This window comes from Hemitrygon akajei, chromosome 14, assembly GCF_048418815.1.
Source record: "Hemitrygon akajei chromosome 14, sHemAka1.3, whole genome shotgun sequence".
NCBI classification, from domain to species: domain Eukaryota; kingdom Metazoa; phylum Chordata; class Chondrichthyes; order Myliobatiformes; family Dasyatidae; genus Hemitrygon; species Hemitrygon akajei.
This window is the reverse complement of record NC_133137.1, coordinates 8339648-8351827: the sequence shown is the minus strand read 5'-3', so window position 1 is coordinate 8351827 and position 12180 is coordinate 8339648. Positions and strand designations below refer to the sequence as shown.

Genomic DNA, 12180 nt, shown 5'->3' with positions numbered 1-12180 from the left:
TCTTTTTTATCCCCCCTCACTATAATCTCCCCCCAGCCCTTTCTTTCTCTTTTATTTCCCATAATTCTCCACCTTCCCCCTAGCCCATTTCCCTCCAGCCTAACACTTCCCAGCTCTCTACTTTATCCCTCCCCCCACTTCTTATCCCCCACCTCGACCATCCCATGTTACTTCACTCCTGATGAAGGGTTTTGGCCTGAAACGTCGTCACTACCTCCTCCCATAGATACTGTCCGGCCTGCTGAGTTCTGCCAGCATTTTGTGTTTTTATGTAGTAGGGAAAGAGCTGTTCCTGAAATGTTGAACGTGTGTCAGCAGGCTCCTATACCTCCTCCCTGATGGTTTCGTTGAGCAGGGGCACGTACTAGAAGATGGGAGTCCTTAATGATGGATGCTGTGCCCACTTTGCAGGATGTGGGCTGTGTTGATAAGCTCAGCATCTTGCCCGCTGGGAAGACGATGGTGTGCTGCCTTCCTGAGCTGCCGCAGTCCTTCTTGTGATGGTCCTCTCTCCATAAGATAAGAACAACCGACAGCAGCACCGGCAGAGGTGAAGGGACAGTGATGTACCGCCAAGACAGGGTGATGAGTAGCTGAAAACCTTTCTCTCATTACAGCAGAGGTTGACATCTTTCCTGTAGGCAGGTTACCAGAACTGCACACAGCACTCTAAATTCAGCTTTACCAGCATCTTGTACAACTTCAGCTTAACATCCCAACTCCTGTAGTCAATGCCCTGATTTAGAATCAGAAACAGGTTTATTATCACCGGCATGTGTCGTGAAATTTGTTAAATCAGCGATGTACTAAAAAGCAATGTACTAAAACTTTCTTAATTATCAATGCCAATTTTAAGGGATTGCACATCTGTACTTCAGAGCCTGACCATGCATTTTGAAAGTCCTGCCAAAGCGCAACACATCACACTTGTCTGCATTAAATACCGTCTGCCATTTTTCCAGCTAGTCCAGATCCTGCTGCAAGCTTTGGTAGCCTTCCTCACTGTCCACTCATCCCCAATCATAGTGTCATTTGCAAATTTGCTGGTCCAGTTTACCACATTATCACTGAAATCATTAACACAGATGATAAACAACAGATCCAGCATCGATCGCTGCAATGCAGCACAACTCACAGGCCTCCTGTCAGAGAGACAACCATCGTCTACCACTCTCTGGCTCTATCGTAGAGTCAATGTGGAATCCAATTGGTTAATTTGAGTTTGCATTACTTCAAATTTGTTACAACGCCTAGGCAATTGAACTGTTTAACAATGAAGTCAAACTCACTTAAGAGACTTTCTGTGTCGTCCCCCAAAGGAAACTCTACAGAGTCGTCCACTTGTCTGTAGGCCTTTAAATTTAGTCAGGAATTAAAATGACTGTTTGGGAAGCAGCAAATCTGGGCTTACATCCTGCTAATGTCTCCGATTTTATTTTGACAGATCTTGTGATTCGGCTCACTCTCCTCCTCCGCCATCAAAAAGGAGGAAAAAGAAGAAGAAATCGGAGCAGAAGCGAAGGCGGTGAGTATTTCTGTCGCTGGCGGTGCTTTTTAACCAAACACTGTAAGGGGCAGGATTCTCTGCACAGTTGATACTCTGCCTATCCATTGTCTTCAATATAGCCGGGTGGAATATACTGAGGAGAAACACCCAGTGCATTGCTTTCCTGTAAAGCTTCTGCACCATACGCTATCTGCATCCTGGGCAACACCGTACCTCATCGCAACACTGCTGGAACTTTGTCTACGTCCCATCACAACACGATCTACACCCTAAGCAAAACATACTGCCTCCACCATACAGACCACCTCTGGCCATATTTTCATTCCCCCAATTAAATTGGAGGAATTTTAGGATCAACGTATAAAACCAGAACATTATAGATGGTTTACAGTTAATGTCACATACAATGGTTCAATGGTTCCATTTAATATCAGATCATGTATATAGCATACAACCTGAAAGTCTTACTCTCCACAGGCCTCCTCAGAACAGGGGAAAAAAACAAAGAATGAGTGACGGAAAAAAGTAAGAACTCCATAGCCTCCTACATCCATCCCACACACAAGCAACAGCAAGCAGTATCAGCCCTCCCCCTTCCTCTCTCCCCACTTACCCTAGCATAAAGCATCAGCATTTCCACCCCCAACTATGCAAGCAACAGCAAAGCCCCCAGAGAGAGTCCATGGCCTACAGAACATCAAAAACTAACTTTCTACTCTAATATTTCAACATCCCACAGGCTCTCTCTCACTAACAAGGAAGAGACAGATATCGCTCCTTCCACAGCATGAGGGGAGACAAACACTCCCTGTTTCGATATTATCAGAATCAGGTTTATTATCACCGGCATGTGACATGAAATTTGTTAACTTAGCAGCAGCAGTTCAATGCAGTACGTAATCCAGCAGAGGGGAAAAATAAATAAAATAATAAAAAATAAATTAACAAGTAAATTAATTATGTATATTGGATAGATTTTTAAAAAGTGCAAAAGCAGAAATACTGTATATTAAAAAAAGTGAGGTAGTGTCCAAAGATTCAATGTATATTTAGGAATCGGATGGCAGAGGGGAAGGAGCTGTTCTTGAATCGCTCAGTGTGTGCCTTCAGGCTTCTGTACCTCCTAGCTGATGGTAACAGTGAGAAAAGGGCATGTCCTGGGTGCTGGAGGTCCTTAATAATGAACACTGCCTTTCTGAGATACCACTCCCTAAAAATGTCCTGGAAACATTGTAGGCTAGTACCCAAAATGGAGCTGACTAGATTTACAACCCTCTGCAGCTTCTTTCGGTCCTGTGCAGTAGCCCCTCCATACCAGACAGTGATGCAGCCTGTCAGAATGCTCTCCACGGTACGACTATAGAAGTTTTCGAGTGTATTTGTTGACATGACAAATCTCTTTAAATTCCTAATAAAGTATAGCCGCTGTCTTGCCTTCTTTATAACTACATCAATATGTTGGGACCAGGTTAGATCCTCAGAGATCTTGACACCCAGGAACTTGAAGCTGCTCACTCTCTCCGCTTCTGATCCCTCTATGAGGATTGGTATGTATTCCTTCATCTTACCCTTCCTGAAGTCCACAATCAGCTCTTTCGTCTTACTGACATTGAGTGCCAGGATGTTGCTGCGGTATCACTCCACTAGTTGGCATATCTCACTCCTGTACGCCCTCTCGTCACCACCTGAGATTCTACCAACAATGGTTGTATCGTCAGAAAATTTATAGATGTCATTTGAGCTATGCCTAGCCACACAGATGTGTACACAGAGAGTAGAGCAGTGGGCTAAGCACACAGCCCTGAGGTGTGCCAGTGTTGATCATTAGCAAGGAGGATATGTTATCACCAATCCACACAGATTGTGGGCTGGTGATAACATCCACAATCTGTATCGTTGCTCTTTATTTCGAGTTCACTGACTTGAGAATTGTCAGCAAAATCTCACCCCCATCGAGAGAGAGAGAGAGAGAGAGAGTAATTGATCACCAAGTACAGAGGCCCCCAACAGCCACTCTCACTGTCTTCGATGTTCTGGCTCCTGCTACAAAAGGTTGCAACACCAGTGAGAATTCATTTCCACAAGGCTGCACTCCAAAGACACCTGACTTCAGGCCAAACCTGGGCATATCAAAAATGCAGCCAATCAGCTAGCTCCAAGCATGAGAATAGAACCACAGCCTGAGCAGTGTGTAGACCCAAATGGTGTGAACCATTGTGTAGAAACACAGTTTGTGTGCCGCTGTAGATCAAAGACCTCACAGGACTCCAGCCACTCTGAAAAGGAAAATCGGGCAGATAGATAAAACAATTGTTAAATTAGTAACAGAAGGTCTCTCATGTTTGTATGTGGCTGCTGAATCATTAAGGCAGAGTGGTTATTTGCATTTCCTCCTTTAACTGGAGAGAGAAATATCAGAATCAGAAGAATACGTCTACTGAAGGTTCCTCCTTAAACTTGAAAGTCAAAGTGAAGTTTATTATCATATGAAGAAGTGTATGTAGCTATAGTTGCAATGAAAAACTGACTTGCAGCAACATTGCAGACGCATAGCATCATATAATCAGAATCAGAACCAGATTTGGGTTTAGTATCACTGGCATATCGGTCATGGACCATTGAGAAATCTAATGTCAGAGGTAAGATACTGTTGCTGAATCACTGAGTGTGTGTCTTCAGGCTCCTGTACCACCTCCTTCATGGTAGCAATGAGAAGATGGCACATTCTGGGTTCCTTACTGACGGATGCCACCTTTTTGAGGCATTGCCTTAACAAGGAATTCTCAATGATGTAGAGGCTAGAGCCCATGATGGAGCCGACTGAGTTGACAACTTTTTCTGACCCTGTACAGTGGCCCCTCCATACCAGATGATGATGTAACCAGTTGGAATGCTCTCCATGGTACATGTGCAGAAATTTGCTGGAGTTTTTGCTGACGTGCCAAATCTTCTCATAATCCTAATGAAAACTAGCCACTGACCTGCCTTCTTTGTAATTGGATCAATATGTTCAAAGTGATCAAAATACTGCTAAACTGCAGTGATTTGTGCTGATTAGTTAAAAACCCAAATGGTTAACCCCTGATGCATCAGGGCTTGTGGTTATCAGGGGAAAAGTGCTTTGTAAGTCGTGTATTGAACCAAAGTACAAACTTTTGACTCATATTGGTTAAAGATAGCTGGAAGTCACAAGTTAATGAGGTGTCAAGAAAATGAAAATTTGGAATGTACCTGCTTTGTATCTTAGACAGAAAAACTGACCTGCCATTGAAATTTCATGTTCTGGAGTTTAAGACATATGGAATTCCATTAATTTAATTGATCTTCCTACATCATTGAATGATTGATGCCACAGTGTAGACCTTGTTCAAAGGAAGGGAGCATTATTCTGAACAGAGCAGATATTGTTTCCTTTCCTACTTGTCCTGCAGTTGTATGTTCCTGTGATGATGTTGTGATTTCTCCTTGCTGTTTCAGGTCTCCTTCTTACAGTCCTGCCCCTGTGAGAAAAAAGAAAAAGAAAAGCTCCAAGAAGCACAAAAGAAATAGGTAAAAAAAAAAGAAAGAACATTAATCACAAGAAAATGGAGCATTAATGAGCTAGGATGTCACACACTGGTTGGTTGCCCCGGTTTCTTGTATTTAGGGTTAGGCTCAAGGTCAGGTCTGGCCAAGCTACTTGTACTGTTGCCTCTCAACGCCAGTAACCAATGTTCAGCCCTGTCTTATGGTGCTGTTTCATGATTTTTTATTTAGAAATACAGTACAGTAACAGGCCATTCTGGCCCACCAGCCCATGATGCCCAATTGAATCAATTAACCTGCTAACTGGTAAGTATTTGGAATGTGGAAACCAGAGCACCTGAAGGATATCCATGCAATCGTGGGGGGAACATACCAACTCCTTACAGACAGTGGCGGAAATTCAACGCAGGTCACTGGCACTATAATAGCATTACCATAAGACATTGAATTAGAATGCCATTCAACCCATCAAGTCTGCTGCACCATGGGTGATTTACTATCCCTCTCAAACCCAGATCCTGCCTTCTCCCTGTAACCTTTAATGCCCTTACTAATCATGAACCTATCAAACTCCACTTCAAATGCACTTAAAGACTTGGCCTCCACAGCCATCTCAGGCAATGAATTCTACAGATTCACAACTCTCTGCCTAAAGAAGTTCCTTCTCATGTATGTTCCAAATGAACATCCCTCTATTCTGAAGCTGTGCCTTCTGGTCTTAGACACCCCCTACTGCGGGAATCATTCTCTCCATATCCATGCTATCCAGTTTTTTCAAAGTTCAGTAAGTTTTAGGGTGATCCTTCTCCCCACCCTATTCTTCTGTACGCCAGCAAGTGCAAGCTCACAGCTATCAAGTGTGCCTGATATGTTAACCCTTTCATTCCCAGAATGATTTTCATAAACCTCCTCTGGACCCACTCCAATGCCAGCACATCTATTCTTAGATAAGGGGCCCAAAACTGCTCACAATGCTCCAAGAGCAGTCTGACCAATGCCTTATAAAGCCTCAGCATTACATCCTTGCTTTTGTATTCTAGACCTTTTGAAATGAATGCTAACATTGCATTTGCTTTCCTTACCAACTGTCTCAACTTACAAGTTAACCTTTAGGGAATCCTGCACAAGGACTCCCAAGTCCTGTTGCACCTCTAATTTTTGAATTTTCTTCCCTTTTAAAAAATAGCATATGCTTATATTCCATCTACCAAAGTGCATGACCATGCACTTCCTTATACTATATTCTATCTGCCACTTCTTTGCCCATTCTCCCAATCTGTCTAAGTCCTTCTGCAGGCTCCCTGGTTCCTCAGCACTATCTGCATTCCACCTACCTTCATATCCTGAGAAAACATGGCCACAAAGTGATCAATTCCTTCATCTAAACCATTGACATATAATGTGAAATGAAATGGTCCCAACACCGACTCCTATGGAACACCACTAGCAGCCAACCAGGAGATGCACCCTTATTCCCACACTTTACCTGATGCCAGTCAGCCATCCTCTATCCATGCTAGTATTTTTCCTGTAATTCTATAGGCTCTTTTCTAGTTAAGCAGCCTCATGTGAGGCACCTTGTCAGAGACCTTCTGAAAATCCAAATAAACAGCATCTACTGACTTTCTTTTCTCTATCCTTCTTGTTATTCCTTCAAAGAATTTCAACAGATCTGTCAGGCAATATTTCTCCTTAAGAAAACCATGCTGACTTTGGCCTATTTTATCATGTGCCTCCAAGTACCCCTAACTTCTGCCTTAGTGATAGTCTCCAATGTCTTCCCAACCACTAAAGTCAGGCTAACTGGCCTATAATAACCTTTCTTCTGCCTCCCCTTCATAAAGAGTGGAATGACATTTGCAATTTTCAACTCTCTGGAACGATCCCCAAATCTAGTGATTCTTCAAAGATCATTAACCATGCCTTCACAATCTCTTCAGCTACCTCTTGTAGAGCCCTGGGGTGTCGTCCATCTGGTCCAAGTGACTTATCTACTTTCAGAACTTTCAGCTTCCTAAGCACCTTCTCTTTAGTAATAGCAACTACACCCTCGAATTTCTATCATACTGCTCGTGTCTTTAACAGCGAAGACTGCGGCAAAATACATATTAAGTTTGTCCACCATTTATTTTTCCCCCATTAGTACCTCCTCAGCATCATTTAACATTACACTAGCTGACACGCTACCATGCCTGCCTGTCTGTATGGATTTTAGACATTCTCTTTGCGATGGTTTCCGAGTCTTCCAGGTGCTCTGGATTCTTCCCAGAAAATGTTGGTAGGTATTGTAAATTACCCTTGGTGCATTGTGAATGGCAGAATCTGGGGCATACCATTGGGAATGCGAAGAGAGAAAAACAGGCTCAACAGAGTATTAAAGGGAGGCAAACACGAGGAAATCTGCAGATGCTGGAAATTCAAGCAACAGACACAAAATGCTGGTGGAACGCAGCAAGCCAGGCAGAATCTATAGGAAAAAGTACAGTAGACGTTTCGGGCCGAGACCCTTCGTCAGGACTAACTGAAAGAAGAGATAGTAAGAGATTTGAAAGTGGGAGGGGTGGGGGAGATCTGAAATGATAGCAGAAGACAGGAGGGGGAGGGATGAAGCTAAGAGCTCAAAAGTTGATTGGCAAAAGGGATACACAGCTGGAGAAGGGGTGGGAAGCCTAGGGAGAAAGAAAGGGGGAGGGGAGCACCAGAGGGAGATGGAGAGCAGGATCTCCCAGTATGTCTGCCAGAGAAAGCAGGATCTCCCAGTCCCGACGCAGACTGGGAGACCGTTTCACTGAACACCTATGCTCTGTCCGCCAGAGAAAGTAGGATCTCCCAGTGGCCACACATTTTAATTCCATGTCCCATTCTCATTGTGATATGTCTATCCATGGCCTCCTCTACTGTCAAGATGAAGCCACACTCAGGTTGGAGGAACAACACTTTATATTCCCCCTGGGTAGCCTCCAACCTGATGGCATGAACATTGATTTCTTTAACTTCCGTTAATGCCCACCTCCCCATCCCTTATCTATCTATCTATCTATCTATCTATTTCCCTTTCATTCTTTTCTCTCTTTTTTTCTCTCTCTGTCCCTCTCACAATCACTCCTTGCCTGCTCTCTATCTCCCTCTGGGGGACCCTCTTTCTTTCTCCCTAGGCCTCCCATCCCATGATCCTTTCCCTTCTCCAGCTGCGTATCCCTTTTGCCAATCAACTTTCGAGCTCTTAGCATCATCCCTCCCCCTTCTGTCTTCTCCTATCATTTCAGATCTCTCCCTCCCACTTTCAAATCTCTTACTATCTTTTCTTTCAGTTAGTCCTGACAAAGGGTCTCGGCCTGAAACGTCAACTGTACTTCTTCCTATAGACGCTGCCTGGCCTGCTGCGTTCCACCGGCATTTTGTGTGTGTTGATTAAAGGGAGGCTTGATGGTCAGTGTGGGCTCAGATGTTGAAAGGGCCTGTATGCATGCAGTCTGATCATTTGCAGCACCATCTGCTCAAGTAAAGACTAAGCATCAGGAAAGACCATAGAGTCCCAGGCAAAGTTGGGACCAGCAGTCAACCAACATGGAACAAGTTTGAAAAAGCTTTGGCCCTGAAGCAAACCTCACTAGCAACATTGAACAAGTGCCCAGATGAAAGTAATCCCATCAGGTTTGGGCTAATTGCATCTGTTTTGGGGAGAGATGTCATGGAGTTAGAGTCAGAGAGTCATAAGGAACTACAAAAACACCTAGTCCATGCTGAACTAGTATTTTGTGTCATCCCATCGACCTGCACCTGGACCATAGTCCTCCACACTCCTCCCATCCACGCACTTATCCGAACTTCTCTTAAATATTGAAATAACTCACATTTATCACTTCTGCTAGCAGCTCATTCTGCATTCTCATTACCCTCTGAGTGAAGTTCCTCCTCATGTTACCCTTAAACCTTTCATCTTTAACCTTGACCTCTAGTTCTAGTCTCACCTGACCTCAAAGGAAAAAGCCTGCTTTCATTTACTCTATCTATACCCCTCATAATTTTGTATAACTCTATCAAATCTCCCCCATTCTCCTACTCTCCCCTACTCCTTCCTACCTTAATTCTGAAGACTAGGGTCAATCTATAGATGCAAGTACACTGATGGACACTTCTCAAAAGATTATAAACGTTAATGTTAATAATTTAATAAAAAGCAGAGATGCAAACACCAATGTAACCAGTGATTTTTCTATTCTTTTTAGTATTAAATGATTTTAAATTGGCTCACTCACAGGTGATAGATGAGATGTTCTGATTAAGATTCAGTATTTTCTGTGTTTAACCCATATTCAGCTGTATCGATCAAACTGACAATTAAACCAGTGACCATTCTTATTTATAACAAGAAAAAATTTTAAAGCGCTATCTATTTTTAAAATGAATTTCTGCTTCTACAGATCATGGAGGAATTTGCATTTGTGATTAAGGAAATGAGTTGAAGAGAACGTAGATTTGTCAAACTGGTTCAGCAAAACTTGCCTCATTCTGAGTACAATTTGCACCCAGACCGAAGAGCCTGAAATAAAGAGCAAAAACTCACCTTCATTGTGCTTTTAAGCAAATGTCCATTTTGAGCCATTCTCCATTTTGCAGTCATTGGCCCTACAATCATGTTTTTGTTTGAGCAACTACTTATATATATTGTGTCCAATTTATGCCATTGTCCATTGATTTTCTGGGGATTGTACCACTTTGAGCTAAACAGTGACTGTGGTACCATTGCAAGGCTTTACACCACCTTAATCCAACAGGTAGGAATGAATGACACTGCCTGACCTGCTGAATGTTTCCAATGTTTAAAAAGGGAGTGAACTAGAAAATAGTAATGTAGCCATTCAGAGACATGCTGCAGAAATTGGAATGGTAAAACAAAATCATCAATTAGATATCACATCATTAATATTTACTTTAATATTTTGTGAAGATAGAGCACTGTAAATATCAACAGGGAATGGAGACATTAATCTTTGTCTAGGGCAGATGGCAACATTTTCTCCAAATATTAAATTTAAGAGATGAAAATGCAAAGAAATTTATAGGGGAGATACAAACTCCCAGAAGTTAATCACCAGTCAATAGTGCTTAAGGGACAAAACACTAACATCAAATGCATAAAAATATAAACACGAGAATGTCTGCAAATGTTGGAAATCCAAATTAACACACATGCAAACAGCTGGAGTAACTCAGAAGGTCACGCAGCATCTGTGGAAAAGAGTAAACAGTCAGCGTTTCAGGCTGAGATCCTTCAGCAGGACTGACAAATGGTCTTGGCCCGAAACATTAACTGTATTACCTAAATTAGTCAAGTTGTTTTCACCCTCAGGTGTAAACAGATTAAAAAGACATCCTGAGAATAATGACAGGAAATGATGCTGAGATACATCTTAGGATGAGCTGAGACACATTATCAGTGATGTAACCTGGTCATCGGCATCAGTAATCCTCACCCAGGCAACCCAGTAGCGTTGGTTCACTGGTTACACCTCTTGATCCATAGCCATCAGAGGCTCGCTCAGCAGCCTGTGTGATGGTCCTGATGCCTCAGAAAATGTAAGATATTTGAAATAGTTGCACAAACTCTTGTCTTTGTCAAGAAGCAGCTGGAAGCTGTGATGAGATAGGATGGCAGCTTTTATCTGTATAAACATTTGTCAAGAATGTATTCAAAATGTCAGGAGAAATGGCTGAATTACACCAGGGAATTAGACTGGGATACTTAACCTTTAGGAGCTGATCACTGACTTTATTTCTCAGATCCATTGTCCTCCGCATGAGAAGAATATTCACAAGTGAAAAGGCATCAGGAAATAATAAAAACCCAATTGAGTTAAATACCATCAAAATTTGCCAGAACTCTTTGATTTGCTATGACAGTGCAATAATATTCTATTTAAACATCCCTCAAAACACTTGTCTTTATTTAAGCTCCTCTTTTAATTAATTTCAAATCAATGAAAATCTTGATGCTTAATGCAGTGAGTGGACTCCTTTCATTAAGATTACTGCTAATCGGATGTAATTGTCTCATTTACATGTATCTCCAGAGGAAAAATTGGAAACTTACTATGTACAAATGCAAAGTGCTGGTCCTCTCTCACATTCTATCAAATTTGTGTTATGCATAGGTCAGAAGCTGCCTCCACAAAGAAACGACGGCACAGGTAGGAGAGAATTTTAATAGAGAAATTTAATAACTGGCTTGTCATATTTTCATGCCAACCTATGGCTTGTCAAAAAGTACATAAAACAACCTTCTCTTTCCTGCAGCTCAAAAAGTCCAAAGAGGAAAAGGAAAGAAGACAAAAGGCATCGGAGAAGGTAAATGACATCCTTTGATGGTCCTTCAGTGATCTAACAACTGTGCTTTACCTGTATGCTATTCACAGTATTGTCTGAAGCAGAACTTCAAATGCAGATTCCAACCAAAGTTATATAATTTTTTGTTCTGTAGTATCTCCAGTTAAGTGCCAAAATGTCTTCATAATTCTCCTTAAACGGAACTTTCAGTACAGTGACTGGTGTAACTGGCTTATGGTAAGTCTTATGGTATTTAGATAAGCTCAGGAGAGGAACTGGAATATTGTGCAATGAACCAGGATAGAATCTTTCAGAGATTGATGCTGACGTGCATAAAGCTTGGATAATGAAAAGAAAGCCTCTCCGGGGGTAGGCAATTAAGCTCATTGCCTTCGAAGTTCACCCGCGTTTGCTGCATAGTAAACGTGATGAGCATTTTGTACGCTCTAAATATTCCACAACCTGTGGTGGGATTCGCTGAGTGATGGAAGTAGTGAAGGTTGACAGGATGCCCTCCTTCAATAGAAATCACAAGCCTTTCATATACACCTGAACTAGTCTTGTTTAACACCATGGACTGCAGCAACTCTTCAGTACACACTGGAGTCTCAACATTCGGGAGTCAAAACTGTTTATTGTCATTAGTCAGTACACAGATGTAAAGGAGAATAAAATAATCATTACTTTGGATTTGATACAGCATAAAATACACAATAAACATAAAGAACACAATATAAAAACAGAATAAGTATAGAATAAGTACAGTACATAAGATTGGCTTATATAGATAGACTGATGGTCTGTACATTAACTGATGCAAG

At 42.0% G+C, this 12180-nt stretch overlaps 1 protein-coding gene across 1 annotated transcript in view; it reads left to right on the top strand.

Annotated features, from left to right (window-relative positions):
- srrm4 (serine/arginine repetitive matrix 4) overlaps positions 1-12180 on the top strand; it is a 333285-nt gene that overhangs the window by 276447 nt on the left and 44658 nt on the right. The window contains exons 3-6 of the mRNA XM_073065448.1: positions 1445-1525; positions 4985-5056; positions 11188-11223; positions 11330-11380. Of these exons, the coding sequence (XP_072921549.1) occupies positions 1445-1525; positions 4985-5056; positions 11188-11223; positions 11330-11380 (240 nt within the window). The remainder of the gene's footprint in view (positions 1-1444; positions 1526-4984; positions 5057-11187; positions 11224-11329; positions 11381-12180) is intronic.